Genomic DNA, 19,074 nt, shown 5'->3' with positions numbered 1-19,074 from the left:
ATTTCTAAGTATTAAAATATTATCTTTTTTATATCACTTCTACACTGAAAGCTAATCCTATATGCCTGCAAGGTTCATTCAAAATTAAACACTTCACTACTGATTATATAGTTCAAAATCTATGCAGGCATTTTTTACGAATTTGAAAGGAAAACAATCTTCGTCTTGCTAGCTTAAAAGTCGACTAGTTATTGTTTTTATTTAGTTATTAAAGACTGAAATATAAAGAGGTTTATATCTCACCCTACCCAATCGAAACACGCCACAAGTATCGTCTGGCAAGCACTAAATAGACTATAAAAGCTAAAAATAATATTCCAACGGTATCAAGAGGTATGATCTACCTGATTCCATTACCCTCTACTGTCTACTTCATACCCTCTCCTGTCTACTACATACTACAGTGTACCCAATACCTTCTACCCCTTACCCCATACCCTCTTCTCCTACGATCAATCCTGTACACCATACCCTCTGCCATTTCCCCTACCTTCAATCCCCATAGCCTCTACCCTCTACCCTCTTCCATCTACCCCCTACTTTCCACCTTTTTTCTACCTCTACCATTCCCTCTACACTCTTCCCTTTACCCTCTACACTTTCCCTCTACCTCTACACCCTTCCCTATACTCTTACCTTCTACATCCTTTCCTCTCCCCTACCCTCTACACCCTTCCCTCTACCCCTACACACTTTCCTCTCCCCTTCCCTATATCCCTTATTCTCTACAATCTTCCCTCTACACCCATCCATCTACCCTCTACACACTTCCCCCTTCCCTTTACATCCTTACCTCTATACCCTTCCCTCTACCCTCTAGACACTTCCTTCCACCTCTGCCCTCTAACCCTTCCCTTTACCCTCTAGACACTTCCTTCCACCTCTGCCCTCTACACCCTTCCCTCTACCTTCTAGACACTTCTTTCAAACTCTGCCCTCTACACCCTTCCCTCTACCCTCTAGACACTTCCTTCCACCTCTGCCCTCTACACCCTTCCCTCTACCCTCTAGACACTTCCTTCCACCTCTGCCCTCTACACATTTCCCACTACCGCTTCCCCATACCCCTACACCCTTCCTCTACTCCGTCCTTTTCACCCCTTTTCTCTTCATCCTTCCCTCTTTACCTTATCCTCTCCTGTCTTCTTCCATCTGTCCGATACCCTCTTCTCCTAACCTCAATTATGTACACTCTGTCCTCCTCCCCTACATTCAATCGTCTACCCTCTACCCCTTACCCGCAATCGTCTACAGTCTACTCCAGGAGTTATAGGCAGAGGTAACTGAAATTATTTACATAGAGGTATGAGCTATGGATGAACATAATATACCAATTTGATTGCAGTAGGATTAACTGTTAATCCTTTATATAACACAAATAAAAGAACGATTTCAATAACAGCCCCATGAGGTAAACTTGAATTTGTAAATGTCAGAAAATAAATTGCAAATAACAGCACCCTTTCAATTGTATCTGAAAGATTACTGGTCATCTGCCGACTATCCCATTCACTGTTAACCTTTTGCAACACTAAGTCTGCTCACACTTTTCTAATGCTAACTATATGTTGTGGTTAATACATTGGTAGAGGATTGAAAGGTCAGGTATATTAAGTCGTTCTTGTAAAAACATAATTTTCTATAGATAACGGTTATAAGATATTTTTGTTTAATACGTCAAAAACGATATGATTAATTTTACACCAACAATCTCTGTCTCCAGCACAACAAGGAGTCCACTACTTATACTCTAAACAGTAGGGGATTAAAAACCTCCATTGTCTATATATTAGTAGGGTCTCCAGTCAGGTTAGTGTAACTCCCCCTCTGAATTAGAGGACGAATTTCATTTTTTATTGGTCTGTTCTAAATTCCAAACTCTCAGATCTCGTTTTATCAAAAGCTGTTATTGGAAAAAACCATCTGTGTTTAAAGTCGTCCAGTTATTGAGTGTCCATAATATTAAAGAATTGTGTATACTAGGAAACTTCATATATGAGGCAAACAAATTAAGGGAATTATAATGGAATATGATTGTTTTCATCCTCTGTCTATTGTCCATGATTTGGGTAAAATATGTACTGTATACTGATGGGCCAATGGCCCAAAGTTTGAATAAAACTAGAAACTTGAAACAGGTCAGTTGTCAAAGCTCACCGGACTGACTCTACCTAATCTAATGTCACGGGAGAGGACTATACCATCTGTTGGAATTAGGTATATAGGTAAAGTGTTATTTCAAAGGTAGAGTCTATTTCATGATAGATATACCTGTATTTTCACCTGTGGTTTCAAGTACACACGGTCACCAGGAGTGATTTATTATACCAATTAAAAAATATAAATTTCAAAAACTTCAAAAAGATATTGAAGCACCCTCCTTAGCATCACTCATCAGGTGATTAATAACCAATGTTAGCATAAAAGCCTGGCGTGTACATGCATACTATTTCACAAGAACTATATGACGCCTTGCTCGATCAGTTTGTCAAGGACATAATGTTCGATAAATTCTTGCTTTCTACGCTCGGTAGTGCTTGAAATAGTTTAGTATTACATCTTCAGAAAACAAATTTTCGCATCGCTCCGCTCGGCAGTGGAAGTATAATTGTCCCAATTTCAGCAAAAATGAAGTTCTATATATTTTTGTGGCAGAAAGTAGAACACATGAAAACCGACATGATAATTGTAATTTATTAGTTTTAGATAAGTGCAAAAATAAGTCTTTTTCTGAGTTAAAAATTTTGGGCAACACCCAAAATTAATTGCATGGTCCCCCCCTGTACTTCCTACTACTTTAGCGGTGGATTGGTCGAGGGATAAACACTCCGGCCTTCCACGCAGGCGGCCGGGGTTTGATCCCCGAAGTCGTCGTACGCATTGATATTCAGAGAAAGTGTTTTTCTTCTGTCCACACAACTCCCACCAACCCTGATGGAGTATAAATTGGTCTGGGGTGGATGTTGCGATATCTGTCATATAGCATTCAAGTGAGGTGGCACTATAAATGATGCCGTTGGAAGCACGGTCCCACTACAATCAGAACACATTACATCTCTAGCACACACGCAGGCATACACACATAGGGAGATATTAGCCAGGTGGCATATGACTAGTAGTTAGCGCCTGATAATGCAGCTCCTGCGAATTCCTCAAAATTGTATTGATCAATGTATATATGCTAATTGTATAAATTGGATATCTATGTACTGTAAAGCGCTTTAGAGTGGCTTGTGCTAGCTAGATAGGGCGCTATTTCAAATGTTGTGTATTACTATTACTATTTGTTGCCCTCTATTTGATACAAAAATGCTCCCTTTGTAATATTAAAAACAAAACAAATTTGACAAAATGATTTTCTTGATATTAGAAAAAAGAGTATTGCTATTATTTTAATATAAAAACATTAAAAATTCTGCTGAATGTTTATAATAGAAATATATCTGGTCTATCAAGAATTCATACATAATGCACTATACTAGTACGCATGTAGCACTGCAATTCTCTTTAATTTTGCGAACATTTATTCCGAAAAGAATCGGTTTTTATTTTACAGTAGATACTGCAAAGCGCACAAGTGATCCCGACTATAAACAAGCATGGCCGGTTGGAGTCGGTTGGCACGACGAGGTGCCGTTTTTTTCGGTGGGGTTGCAGTTGCGGTAGGCGTTATATATAACGAGTCACAGAAACGTGCTACCAACGCATCATGGACTACAAATGTTGAACCAAGTGTGAAATGGGACCACAATTGGGACAGGTATGTCATAACATGTGAAATGTAATTGAGTCGGTCAATGGATTACCGGACCGGAATAATCAGCCTTACAAGCGGTCACACTAATTTGATTACTTTTTGATGAATTTGGAATTAGAGATGTAGCATCGCCAAAAAACTCATGAACCCGCGTCGCAGAGCCTGGTAACATTCTAATAGAATGGCTAAGAGTTCTACTTGATTACGACAGCTTGACAGAGTGATGTCCCCTTAGTACGGGTACGGGAGTAAACAAAACACCCGCGATCACAACGGGGGGTCAGAATTTCATGTGAAATATGTCGTTTATTTCAACGAAACTTACAAAATTATAAACAGTAAGTTTTTTTTGCTTCTATATATCTGAAATAACATGTTAATTTTCCCTAAATTTCTAGTTATATGTGAAAACCCGTGATTTTCACGGTTGACTGCGGCGTACAAGTTTTACCCCTTGAAAAACACATTATCGTCGATTTCTAAATTATTAGATAATAAATAAACATTTTTGTAATTGTCAAATTTAGAAAATAATGTTTGAAATTATTCTATATTTTTATAAAAATTATAAACGATCGCGTTAATGAGATATTAAAAATCTTTATATTCCCGGTACGGGGTTTCAGTCCTGGAACGGGGTACAAGATTTACCTACCACCGCGCCATAGGAGTTTTTGCACGCCATAGCAAAATCTAAGTGTTATATCCACGAAATATTTCGATTTTTCCATTGGTTTACTCATTTAACATGTTTTGGTAAAGTATCATTTAAAAAAAATGTGTACTTTGTTAGAAAAAAATCGATCTTGATTACGAAACACTTTTACACTAATTTGCGCCATACGCTCTATATACTGTCCCTGGCAAAACATTAGAATTATTTTCAGCAAATAACTGTGTTTTTCCTTTGGTATATGCAATAAACAGGTTGTGGTAAAGTTTCATTCTTAAAAAAAATGTTTATTTTGTTAGGGAATCGACAAAATATTTCTTCGCAATTCAGAAGTCAATTTCAAGGGAAGTAACTCGTACATTTGCAAAATACGCCATAGCAATGAATAGGACAAGACTAGTTCTTGACTGGATTTTTTTTTTATTTATGAATGCAAACATAGAATAAATTACAAAAACATTAAAGACAATGAAAATATTAATTAATTACACATGTAAAACGCAAATTATTTATGAGTACAAACATAGAATGATTTACACACAGTTCTGAAACAGAAATTAATCAAAATTCAAAATGGTTGGACATGAACATATTTTATGTGAATCTCACACAGTTTAGAAATTATTTACGACACTTTATTACATACTCTTACATTAAAAATAAGTAATATAGATCTTTAATGGAAATATTGATTATACTCTTAAATATTTCATCTCAGTTCTTTTTTAATACTTTTTCATACAATCAATAAAATTCTATTAAGATGAAAAACGAAAACATATATGTATTCAAATCTTTATTAAATTCAACAACACACTATTTCACACCGTAATACATAATTGCAAAATTAATAAAACATACATCCTACAAATTGTCAACAACTGAAAAATGGTCATCGTAGAGAAAGGAACTGGGTCCGGAGTCCTGAGTTGTTGAAATGAACTAGGTCACGGTCATAGTCTTGTTGAAATTTCACTCGCAGCTTAATGTAGTTAAGTCTGGTCTTCATGAGTCGGTTGATCTTGTTGCGTTGTTGATGAAAAGATGTCCACATGGCACTAAAATCACGAAAATGTCAAAACGCGAAAAAACTTTCAACCAAAAGTTGTTTATAATAACCATATAAATAGCGATTTTTAATAAAGATAGTGAAGTACAAAATTTTATAGTGAAAGTAGATTCAAAGTGCATTCAACCATAACATACAAAGATGTTACCCAAATGCAGGATTATCATATGTTTCCATGTGTCTATTTTGATTTAGTGTTCAAAGAAAGATAACTCGAATACACTAAAAAGAAATTCCTTACAGTGACCTGCAAGAACAAAAGCTTCGTTTGGAATAAAAAAAATATCTTTGATCGTCAAATTAATTATCAAAACAACTTTTTTTAAATTTCACATTTTTAGTAGATTTTTCAAGATGTCAAATTGAACGAATTCATGTATTTTTTAAAATTTGTTTGTTATATTTATTTAGTTATAATATATAAATCTGTTATTAATTTTTTTCTGCAGTTTTATATCGGTTTTGGTTGATGGTAAGTTATTTCTCATTTTGTTCTGTTTAAAATTGGTGAAAATTGGAAGTTCATTGCATTACAAGGTTAACGTTTCATTGAAAAAAATGTTTATCGATATAAGAATGTCCCCTTGGCTCTTCGGAGGTGGAAAAAAATCGGCTAGGAGATGTGGCCTCATTTGCATACAACATTTTCATACGTTTGTCAGACTACAAAAAAGACATGTTCATGAATGAAATATATCACCGTTTTTTCAGATATGGGCTCATTTTGAGCAAGATAAAAAGTGCATTAAGCAAAACTGCATATTTATGCATGCTTTTTTAATCAGTGATTATTTCTTATGTTTTCCGGACGAATTTCCGGTAATTTTTGTGTCAGTTTAGAAAAAATTGCATTGTGTCCAGCAGGTCACGTAGTTACGAGATATAGCTTGATAAAATGGCTGCGTGGAAATACATAACGCGCGGAAACTGGTGACTAGACGATACATCAATGACATGGAAATAAGTTTGGAAATTCATGTAAATTACTTCTCTATGCGGATGACAGTGCTATTATATTCTCACATAAATGCCTTGAAACAATTTCATCTAAAGTCTCCTTGGTTTTGGAATCCTGTCATGATTGGCTTGTTGACAATAAATCACCATTACATCTGGGAAAAACAGGATGTATCCTTTTGGGTCCAAAAATAAAATTAATTCAAACGCCAAGGATAAATTTCAGGTTTCTTGCAAAGGTCAAATTATTAATTCTCATTCGGCTGTAAAATACCTTGGGGTGATGATTGAGAAGAAATTGTCTCCAATGTCATACAAAAAATCAATCAAGGACTAAAATTCCTTTACAGAAATAGTAACTGTCTATCCCAAAAATCACGAAAAACTCTTATGTTCAGCTCTCATACAATGTCATTTCGATTATGCCTGTTCATCCTGGTATGAGGGTCTTTCTAAATTATATAAAAAAAAGTTACAAATAACCAAAAATAAAATGGTCTGTTTCATTCTTAACTTAAACAACAGGACAATAATTACATGTACTGAACCACAAAAAATTAGTATGCTCAATGTAGAGGGAAGAGTTCGTCAACTTAGTTTAAATCATGCATTTAACATCTTTAATGAGAAATGCCCTCATTATATGCATGAATTTTTCACCAAAAACAATAACACATATATATGGTACTACTGTAGATCCAGAGATTCAAATTTCGCTATTAAAAACGTCAAGGGTACAGAAACATCTACTGTTTTCTTTTCGGCTGCTAAAGATTGGAACTCTTTACCGGATCATATCAAAAATATCAAAAACAAACATAAATACAAAACCAATTTTAAAAAACGCCTTAAGCTTCAAGCAAAAAAATGAAATGGATGATCTCTTTGTCTACTATTGAGCACACATGTATTACATTTTCATTCTTTTGTCACAAAATACATATTAAGACCTGTGCAATGGCGCAGGTGGAGCAGACCTCGCTGGTAGGGGGACCCCCAAACCTCGGAAAGCTTGACTTGTGGCATTGCACAATGATTTCAAATTTCAAGTTTTCATGCCTTTCTAGAAACAGTAATGCAAAGATCTGTCAGTATATTTAGTTTGTTTTATTTTGATATCTTTATTTTCAAACTAAGTAAAAATATTCTATAGTTTACTACTATAAGAAGCTGTCTGCCACTATAAAATAATTATGTATTGTTTTCTATATAGGAAATACAATTTGACTGATTAATTATCGAATATGATAGACCCATATCCTATTCTGTGATATCTGAACTGTTACCGGATTGATTTTCTTCATTTGTATTATTTTTCTTCCATTTTTAATGGACCCCATTGGAAATAAGCCACTTTGTGGCTTTTATGGGTAATCCTAGGTAAATGGCTATCACCACCACTCCTATTATGCGATCTATTAATTTATAAATACCTTCATTTACTAAAATAGTCTGTCTCATATTATAGTAATATCTGCCTTTTTTTTACAGTGTATCTGACTTTTTTAGATTTTTATACTCTCTGATATATGTCAATGATTGAATTAAAAACCCTTTTATTAGGTCAGATCTATTATTATTCTCAGTCTTAATACAAAATACTCTTTTTTATTTACAAGCTGCAATGTGATTTTAATTATATATTCTATTCTAAATTGTGATATCTTGTAATAACATGCCAAATTTTACCTGAATAAATATTATTATTATTATTAATTTCGGCTACCTTTTGAGCACAGCCACAGGTGCTCGGGTTCTGGAATATATATGATATATTCAGGTTTCAGGAATTACAGACGTTTCGCCCCAAACCAGTTCGCCCCATTTTTTTCACATCGCCCCAATTTTCTTGCAAGTATGACAATCATATCGCCCCAAAAACTCCTTTTCAGTTTTTGCCCCAAAATCTGTTTCGCCCAAAAACCTATATCGCCCCAAAATTCTGTATCGCCCCAACTACTACTTACCTATATTGAACTGTATATGACACGAACTTCACTATGCTGAAGCTTAAGTAGGTCATCAAATGGTAGAGGTAGAAGAAGTAGAACTGTATAAGGCAGTTAATGGGAGGAAGCGTCACTGTACCCAAATCTGGACCCTTTTCAGATAAATATCAATATACCATATTATCAGTTACAAAAGTGTTTGTTCATTTTTCATAAATAGATATTATTCACTTTTCATTTCTATCACAATTTGATATTTCGTGGTTCTATATATAAAAAGAACGTGCAATACCATCAGAGTTAGGTAGGCCCATGAACCAGTGTTACTGCCCAGGGGAAAAAAAGGGACATTTGAGGTACACTTTTTGGGGTACCTAAGGCATGCCTTAGGTATATCTAATGCATGCCTTAGGTACATTTTGGGTAAGGAAGAAAAAGAGGACAGAATAGGAGGGGTTAAAACCTGTTCAATATAGGTACATTTTAGGCACATTTTAGGCACAATTAAGGCATGCCTAAAATGTGCCTTTTTTATAACTCTGACTGAGGTATACCTAAAATGTGCCTAAATCGTACCTCTGACTGAGGTACGTATACCTTAAATGTGCCTAAATCATACCTCAGTCGGAGGTATACCTTAAATGTGCCCAAATCGTACCTTAGTCAGAGGTATACCTAAAATGTGCCTAAATCGTAAACAGTATGACAGATAGGGGGCCTATAGACACGTTGTGTCGTACGCAATGAATCCGCGCGTTTTCGCTATTCTCAAATATACTTCCGGGTTATGGCTTCACATGGCTTCGGCGGACTCGGTATAAATGGCTCATTCACAATGCAATTAACTTGGAAATTAAAAGAGTCCCCTATCACATCAACAATATAACACTAATATATTGTTTGAAGCGCCGTCTTAATGTTGACTGTTCGCCGACGAAAATACATCGACGTCGAAAAGAAAAACGAAGCCAAACACGATTTTAACATTCCTACGATCTTTCCGTCACGTTTTCAAACATCAGTTCAAGAAATAGAAATACAAGGTATAAACACACGCTTGTAGTTACTACTCCAGAAACAGTTTGCAGAGTATTTCGTAGCGTCTAAGATTTTTTAAACTTCCATTGTGTAGTTTAATTGTTTTCGTTTTACATTTTAATAAATATGTCACTCTAATGTGTCGTTGAAATCTTTCAATAATGTCTTTCTAGCTGTTGGGACTGAAAGTTAAATGCAACAATGACTGAAACAGAAATGTGTTTTATGAATTTTATAAGACAGATACGTGGCTTTACATGTCTCTGAATTAGACCATGTAAATTCACAGAATTCAAGTATATTTATTCATTCGTTTAGCTTGTTATATAATTTTTATTTTGCAAATGGCATTCAAAAAAGACATATTGATGGTTAATTTTATATAAAAAAAAATATCATTAAAAGTATGTCAAATCTGAAAAAAAAAGTTGAAAAGAACATATTTGAAGTGGGCAATTTTGCAGTAGTGAGAACAAGTTAATTCAAGTCCAAATGGGGCACATTTGAGGCACATTGATAAAATTAGAGTCCAAACGGGGCACATTTGAGGTATACTTTAAAAATACCCCAGAAGTAGAGGTACATTTTAGGCACCTTTTAGGCATGAAAAAGGCATGCCTCAATGTACCTTTTTTTAGCCTGGGTGTACTCTGAAATTCAAGAGACACTTCCGGTAATGTTAATGTATTTTGGCGAATATTTGGGGATAAATGATCAAAATTGGCAGAAAATATGCAAAGTTGAAATATTTTAGAGTCAACGAGGGTTCTGATTAAATTTCTTCTCCAAACTAGCATAAGTTTTGATGAAATAGACTTTTAAAAGTGATATCCAAATAAATAGCGTCGCACGGCACGTAAATCAGGAGTCTTACCTTTGAATTGTCCATATTTTTCATATTTTTATTTGTTTTAATGGTCTTGTAATGTTTTTGTAAAATATTGAATGTTTTGATGACTTACAGTTTGCATGTTGATGAAAGAGAACGTCAGTCAATTTTTGAAAAGTAAAAGATATGCCGATTGATATGCCAATTAAGTTGAGAAGCAAAAATACTGTTCTTACCCTTAAAGGTAATAGGTTTGTGTCACCATTTCTTAGTGGAATTTCTTCAAATTTTGAAGTTATATTGCTTTGAAGTAAAGAAATCAAACATAATTTTAAGTGTCAGAAATTGTAACACTGGAAATCTAATCGATTGTTTTCGCCTGAATCACTATATATAACACATTTAGGTAGATAAGAAATAACTGTTAAAGAAGAAGACTGTAGTCCCTTTCATTTTAAATACGAATGTTACCTGAGTGACACCTGTACATATGTGTAACAGAAGTGGAAAAATGCACAGCAAGACCTGGGGTCCGAACCAGCACCCTCTGAACTCTAGACAGCGCTCTACCAATTGAGCTACCTGGTTGCTGTCGATAGACCAAGTCTAGTTCCACTTCATATTTATAGATCATTTTACCGAAAAGGTGGCCGAAATATCGGCACCCTCTGCAAGTTTAATTTATATGTTCTGTGAATTGTAGGGAATAGTTGAGGTCAGTCACCTTTTCTTTATGTGTGTGATCTTATTACAGGTTATGTATGACTTAACTCCCTTATGATCATAGCAAGGGGAATGAGAGCTCCAACAGTAAGTGACATTTTGATGTAAACTTTCAAGGACACAGCCAAGAAAGTTTCTGCAACTTAAAGCCATACTGTTGATATGTCATGGAAAACATTTAGCATATTCCAGGAGGCTTCAGAGCAATTATTTTCATCAATTTTGTGGGTTTACTGAACCCTCCAATTTATGTGGGAAGCAATTTCTTTTCATACTGTATGACTGAAAAAAACTTCCAAGAGGAAAAAATCCTTACACTTGTGAATGTGAAGATTCAAAATTTACAAATGGAGTGGCTGACGATTATTTTATTGAAAATATTTTGCCATGATTGCTTAAATAGCCAGGTGAGCGATACAGGCCCTTAGGGCCTCTTGCTTATGTTATGACAATACTCGGAACTGCTTGTACTTTCGTTTCATATTTTTTTAACAAAAAAGAAAAAAGAACATGAAATTTAAGCCAAACAAATACTGTCATGATTAAGAATGGTTTACAAAAATGAACTAAATATATTATTTTCTAATAACTAGCTAAACTGTGTTTGATGAATGCAACTAATCTGTTCTTAGATGTGATCCGGCCAGTTTAGTGAAACCATCCAAAAACAAGAATTCATCTGACGAAAAAGATGCCAAAGATGCTGAAAATGAACTAAAGAAAAATACCCCAACAGCAACGCGTCATCTGCTGTTGATTCGCCATGGCCAATATAACACCGATGGTGAGGAAGACAACCAGCGATACCTCACAGAACTAGGTAGGTTTTCTTGCGGCAAACTCAAACTGTATAGTGTATTAACTCTTTGATAACAACATGACTTCAATGTTTTGTATGATTTAACTTGAATGGAGATGTTGTTATACCAATGAATCTTAACTCCATCACAAATTAAATACCAATATACAGATCTTAAGTTGGTGTACAATTTTACGATGATAAGTACTAGACAGACATAGTTTGTAGAATGTTTTTTAAATTCTAAGAAAAAATAATATATGATGTGTTTGTCTCCCTTTGATAACGCAGATCTAATGCCCTCTTTAAAGTGCTGTCAGACTGAAATACGATGTCAGAAGTACCCAACACCTAGTCCACCTGGTTATACTGACAATCAGTTAGCCTGTCGTTATGTTTACCCTAAATGAGTCGAGGATGAAATAACAAGTTCCGTTTTTAAAGACACACTAGCCAGAGGCACCGGGTTATTGGAATTGTATGGTGGCATACGTCTTCCATCGCATTGACGACAAACGACTTAATGATGTCGACATAATCTCTGAACTATGTCCACATAATATAAGAAGGTGTCAACATCATAAAAAAATGTCGACATGAACTGAAGAATATGTTGGATGTGACACCAACTTGTCAGATATTTAAGTCGAAATAATAACTAAAAGATGTTGGCATCTGCCTGGGAACTGGAAAAGTTAGTGTAATGTGATCCAAGCACAACCTTGATATAAAGCCGAGTTTCCTGCTAAATAATTATCTTATATTTATTATCGGCAAGTAAATTAGCAATTTGACATATCCTTCAGTTTATGTCAACACCATCTTCTGATATTTCAACATCTTCTCATATTATGTGGACATGAATCAGAGATTATGTCGACATCATAAAATGGAAAGTCGGCAACTCGATGGCAGAAATATGCCACTATATAATTGTACATCACTGCTGTTTTGTAAAACAAAAGTGAAATTAGAATCTTCAGACTCCAATGTGTCAAAATGTTGTTACAAAGATAAGCATACAAGTATTAATTAACTCTGGAGCATTCCTGTGTTTCTTTAGAGGAAAATAAATTAGATAAGAAAATTAAATATATGCACCACAACAAGTCTAATAGAACAAAATGTGTATGCTTTAATTTGCACATTGTCAGAATGAGTGTTGCTAATCCATCTTGATCTCTCTACACATTTTTATATTTTAATTTTTCACACCGTCTTGTACGTCTGTATGTGGTATGTGGATTTAATAGGTTTACTTGGGGCACGTTTTAAATGCTTAGATTGTTTGTGCTTTACGCCTTACTAATAGCTACGATCATTTAAGGACCAGCCAGGTTTTGGTGGTAAAACCACCGACCTGCGGCCAATACCTGGCGACTGCCCCACTTAGACCTCAAATCTGCAACCCAGTGGTGAAGGGCTAGAGATCATAGGCAGTCAGATTCCTTTATCACGGCACAATTTTTTTAATGTTTATCAGAATGCACACATTGGAAACACTTTAAGTTAATTCAAGGGAGGTAACTTATACACAATTTGGAGGAGTATTTTATATATTCCTATACATATTTTAATATTTCAGGGCGAAAGCAAGCGGAATATACTGGTCAACGACTCAAAGATCTTGGTTTGTCCTATACTGTCCTCCTGTCGTCAACCATGACTCGTGCAAAGGAAACCGCCGATATAATACAAAAATTCTTCCCTGATGTGCCACGTAAAGAGACTGACATGCTCCGAGAAGGGGCGCCAATACCCCCAGAGCCACCTATTGGTCATTGGCGACCAGAAAAACAGGTAAACTAGTATTGTTTGAATACCTATTCAATACAGTGTGTATACGCTCTCTATTGATAGGCGAAACATCCTGCCTCGAATATTTAATTTTGTCACATTGGTATACAGGTAAATAATACAAATCAACCATTCAGTCATAGCTTGACAAAGGGACCAGTCGGTCTTAAAAATTTGTGACACGTTCAATACATATATTGATTGTGTATAAAGTAAAGCCTTGATATTACATATTTCCAAACTGATGAATCTGAATGAAAATTGTGTTGCTCTGTTTGTAAAATAAAACCTGTCTGATATGTGGTTAATCTTGACTGGATGTTTGTCTATAACATTTTTAATAACCAGAGTTATTCTTCTGATTTTGCATAACAATATCACTTGGATCAATATACATATTTTCAGCAGTTTCTCCAAGACGGAGCACGTATAGAAGCTGCTTACAAAAACGTGTTTCATCGTGCAGATCCCTCACAGGAAACCGACAGCCATGAGATAGTGGTGTGTCATGCTAATGTCATACGATACTTTGTGTGCAGGTAAGATTGTATTGTGTCAGAAGATGTTTTTTTGTAGGTAAGATTTTATTGCCTTCGTGTGAAGGTAAGAGTTTTTGATGTTGTAAGATATTTGTTGTAGGATTTAATATGATCTTTATGCACAAACATGTATGAAAATGCATGGGTCCTTGGAGTATGTGTAATGAGGGTGTAACTAGCAGACTGGGCTTGGGTTTAAGTCAAAGGCCTTCTCACACAGACGAGAATGTCGCAAATATTACTGTAAATCGGGAAATTTTCACCCGATTAAATTTTCGACTGTCGACGGTAAAATATTTTTTTCCTATAATATTAAATTTGCCATTCATATTTAATTATGATGTATATTATGTTGTTTATAAATGTTCTCTGTAATGATGAATTTGACCTCATTTTGGAGGGCAAAAACTAAACTGCAGTGCAAATTTCCCAGCATAAAGTATGGTAATTATTTTGATCACTTTACATTTTTGAATACAATGCAGGTTTTCAACAATTGGGCTCTGGTCTCAAACATATCGTTGACATCTGAGAAAAAGACTCTGCTTGTGAATTCATTTATTTTGATGGTTTTTTTTTTAATTAAACATTTTGAATATATAGTTGTGTGTTGAAAGACCTGATGATGCCTGTCTTTATTTTATCAGGGCTCTACAGTTTCCTCCAGAAGCTTGGCTTCGTATTAGCTTAAATCACGCAAGTATCACATGGATAACGATACGACCCTCCGGTCGAGTGTCCATCCGCCACCTGGGCGAGTCCGGGTTCATGCCAGCTGACAAAGTGTCCGTTGTGTGATAGGAGGACGATGGTTTTACATTGTTTGGAAATAAGTGAGTGTGTACCAGTGGATGATATTATTGGTGGTGTAAGTTTGAGGAGAGTAACCATTGAAAAGTTGACTATCAATGGTTTAAATATTACTTTGTGGAACACGGCGGTACCAACACTGAAGAAAAGGCAGTTTTTATCAATTTATGTTAGAGTGTTGAACATAGGGAGCAGGAAATACTGAAGTAATGGACATTGGAGTAAAGTTTATGTTGTAAAGCAGGAAATTTCTTGTTCCTGTTTAACATCTATCCTCGTCACCCTAGAAGAAGGAAACAGATTCAAAGAAATGGCAGATTCAACCTTTGTTAAAATTGATAACAAAGGTTAAGTGTTCATTCAACCCGCGGCGAATTTGTATTAAAATGTCACAGCTAAAAAATATTGAAGTCTATATACCGTTATTGTATTTTCCTATTTTCAATGGGGACTCCTTAATTTTTTCACCTTTATTTCTGTCTTTATGAAATTAGAAAAAAAAACAAAAAATATTGCTTGCTTTGGATCAGATTTAGTTAATATATTGTATAAATCAGCTTAAATTTATAGTATTTTACAATAATTGTATGGGTTATTGTATTTATAATGTTAAGTCAAGTTTATAATTTGTCGCAAAATTTCTCCACAAGAAACATTTTGAAAGTTTAGCAAGGATAATATTTTTCATATGACTGTTATCTTGATATATCTGACTCTCGTTGTGCGGATCATATAATTCTTATCAAACATGTAAAAACTGGCGATATATGTAATCTTTATACAAGAGGCTAGTCTACTTTATTAGGGAACCAGGTACAGTAACCGAACTCTATATATAGATCATTCCACTAACCTACAGTCTGAAGCTACTGCCTAGCAGATCAGCCTTAAGGTGTTAAGTGATTTCAAATCAAACAGGCTTATTGTGGCCTTTCATGGCTGTATGTCAATTACTCTATTTACATATTAAGACAATTTGTGTTGTTCTTTTCCTTTTATTGTGGATTCCCATTAACATTATACAAAATGCAGAATATTTTCATTATAATTTTTACAAGATTTGGCTGTTAGGAGTGGAAACCTACTGAAAATTTTATTTCAGGTAAAGAGTACCATATTAGTACCATTGTTTATATCGTCAAGTATTTGTCAAAGTCACCTCCTAAAGAAGTATTCCATAAAAAATCACATGATACAATACATTTTATAGAATTGAAAAGTCATTTGAAATTTTGAATTTTGAAATATTAAAATGGAAACAACAAAAACAAGAAAAAACTACAGTTGTCAACCTCATTGCCTTTACACTGCTAATATCACGCTTAACCAATGATGCCATTCATGAATCATAAATGCACAGCATCAAAATGAATGTCCACTGTGAAAAAGAAATGAACATTGTTTTAGTTGCTCAATCTTCTTCCTAAAAGGGACACAACTCCAAGTGAAAAAATCCTCTTAACAAAACTCTTTTTTCACAAATATAGCTGAAGCAGTGGTACCCTTTAACTTAAGCAAAATCAGAAATTGTATAAATGTTGCATTAACAATGACTTCCCTAGTTCTTCATTGCCTGTATATGTTATAGACTAGACTATTTATCTACAAATGAGATTCACCCTGCGCTTTGACTACAGATATATTGTATAGATTAAACTTTTTTCATCAATTCTGACTTTCGTTTTTTTCTTGCGTGTATGGGGTAGTGACTATTCCATCTTTGCGTATTGCAGAGTTATCTTCTCTTGGGAACAAGTATTGATTGTTACGTCATTGGTTTGTGCGAGAAATGTACGTCGTTTTCTCAAAAATTGATGACGTTACTCTCACAAACAAGTGACGTAACAATCAATACCTGCTCCCAATACGCAATACGCAAAGATGGAATTGTTGCCCAGGGCATTTCAAATGTGTTTTTGAAAAACGAGGATACTATGTTCAGCTGATAACACATACTTGTGTTTGTCTTTGTCGTTTGTTTCAAATTATGAATGTTATGTGATAAATAGAATCGTACATGAGTGTCCATGTCATATTGAACTTATGAAACTCATTATGGCTAGCTTTCGAATGAAGGAAGACATATTTAGACATACTGTATTAGTACTGGTTCTTCTTCCTCTGGTTCTTCTAATCGCAACTTGTCCGGGCCATAACTTTTAAACCATTAAAAATATCTTGATCAAACATGAAGTATACCTGCATCACCCACAGAATATGTGCAGTGCACTATAATTAGGTCTCGTGCCCCACTATATATAGAGTTGTGGCCCTTTGTTTATTTTTAGTCCGACCCTCCAAATAGAGATAATCACCTGAGACCACGCCTTTTGTCCGTCGTCGTACGTCGGGAAACAATTCACATTTTCGACTTCTCGGAAACCGCTGATCCAATTTCAATAAAATTTTGCAGGAACCTTCCTCGGTCAAATATGCACCAAAATTGTGAAATAAATAGTTCCCACCCCAGCTAAAAGGGGTCAAATCGAGCTTCACGTTTTCCCCTATAGCTAGGGAGGGGGTGAAATTTATTATAGTTTATATAGGGAAAATGCAATTTTTGGGTATATTTTGTTCATTTTCTACTGGAAATCATTTAAACTTGATTTACATTATAACCATGAGATGACAGTTCGATATTTTGACATTTTTAACTCAGTCTCATCCACAGGGGATGAGGGGCAGAGCCCAAATAGGGTCATATAGCCAGATATTTCAACAGTCATCTTCTCCAGACTGAGATAGGCTGGAAACCAATACATGTCATAAATGGAAGGGTCTTGAGGTGCTTTATCATAAATGTGAATTTCACGTCCCCCAGACTCCATGTTTGCCCCTGGGAAGGGGGCGAAGTTTACCATAGTTTATATAGGAAAAAGATACTTTTGGATATATTTGGTTCATTTTCAATTGGAAATTACTCAAATTTGACAGACATCATAACTATGAAACCACGGTTTTATAATTTGACAGTTTGGGCATGCCCCGCCCCCCAAGGGCTGAGGGGCGGGGCTTTGCCTTGATAAATAGACCTGGTCTCGGGACACCAGAAACTTGCTTTATCCCTCGACCCTATACTTTAACTGTATATTAAGTAAAGGAACATAACAACATTTGCTTAAACATTCATTGCTTGAATAAGTGCAATTGCCAGATATGAATATTCCACATAAAGGAGTTTTAGTCTGACTGGACTGGTTAGGTCACTGTGATTTATGAACTTGTTTAAAAATACGTCCACTCCATGTATTTCTTATATTACTATATTACATTAGTACATGTATTCCTTTAATAAGCCTAACTTGGGATATATGATTGCATGAATCCATGCATATATAATCAGATTAAAGATTCTTGATTCTGATTGGCAGACAAATTCTGGACAAGAACTTAATAACTATTTTATTGAATGCTGCAAAACAGAAGGTATGCTTGCATAACGCAAATACTTGGGCCAAGTAAGCAAAGTTCACAGTTTGCCAGAATCTATGATGATTAAGTATGAGCTGTCTGCATATTGAATTCTTATACACATTCTAGATAACATATACATGTATATATACAGCTACAGATTGATTTAGGCCAATATTTGATCATGTTTCTGGTAGAGCACTACCAGAATTTAGCAAGTGTTTTAGCTGCATATTTCAAAGAAAGAAATAAAGGACGATTATTTCACTGTTAATAATGAAAAAAGCTGCGTCAGTTAATGTTTTTGTTGTTAAATAACAGGCACAAGTTTGGTTTTATTAGCTCACCTGGCACGAAGTGCCAAGTGAGCTTATGCCGTGGCGCGGCGTCCGTCGTCCGTCCGTCCGTCCGTCGTCCGGCGTCAATATTTTACTTTAAACAACTTCTTCTTAATAACCGAAAGGCCTAGGGTGTCGATATTTGGCCAGAAGCAAACTTGGATGAAGGGCTACAAAGTTTGTTAAAATTAATGACCTTCACCTATTTTCAAGGTCACAGGGGTCAAATATGTCAAAAACTTTAAACATCTTCTTCTCAATAACCAAAATGCCCAGGGAGTTGATATTTGGCCAGTAGCATGCTTGGGTGAAGGGCTACCAAGTTTGTTCAAATGAATGACCTTCAATTATATTCAAGGTCACAGGGGTCAATTGTATTAAAAAA

General features: G+C 35.2%; 1 protein-coding gene across 2 annotated transcripts; it reads left to right on the top strand.

Moving 5' to 3' along the window:
* The first annotated feature begins 3,577 nt into the window (after positions 1-3,577).
* On the top strand, positions 3,578-16,609 carry LOC110461339 (serine/threonine-protein phosphatase PGAM5, mitochondrial-like). 2 transcript variants are annotated; one of them, XM_021514780.1, is made up of 5 exons: positions 3,578-3,760; positions 11,628-11,815; positions 13,380-13,594; positions 14,000-14,130; positions 14,778-16,609. In XM_021514780.1, exons 1-5 carry the CDS (start codon positions 3,600-3,602, stop codon positions 14,926-14,928), a joined length of 846 nt encoding a protein of 281 aa, XP_021370455.1. In that variant the 5' UTR covers positions 3,578-3,599; the 3' UTR covers positions 14,929-16,609. The 2 variants fall into 2 exon arrangements, with proteins under 2 accessions (XP_021370455.1, XP_021370454.1); XM_021514779.1 differs by having other exon boundaries at positions 13,997-14,130.
* Positions 16,610-19,074: the final 2,465 nt, after the last annotated feature.

Source organism: Mizuhopecten yessoensis, unplaced genomic scaffold, assembly GCF_002113885.1.
Source record: "Mizuhopecten yessoensis strain PY_sf001 unplaced genomic scaffold, ASM211388v2 scaffold10603, whole genome shotgun sequence".
NCBI lineage: Eukaryota > Metazoa > Mollusca > Bivalvia > Pectinida > Pectinidae > Mizuhopecten > Mizuhopecten yessoensis.
This window is presented reverse-complemented; position numbering and strand designations above follow the sequence as displayed.

Excerpts from the sequence above, each read along its gene's own strand:
- LOC110461339 (XM_021514779.1), top strand. The coding sequence starts at position 3,600 with ATGGCCGGTTGGAGTCGGTTGGCACGACGAGGTGCCGTTTTTTTCGGT. Across the intron at positions 3,761-11,627 it reads TGGGACCACAATTGGGACAG|ATGTGATCCGGCCAGTTTAG; the intron begins GTATGTCATAAC and ends ATCTGTTCTTAG. Across the intron at positions 11,816-13,379 it reads GCGATACCTCACAGAACTAG|GGCGAAAGCAAGCGGAATAT; the intron begins GTAGGTTTTCTT and ends TTAATATTTCAG.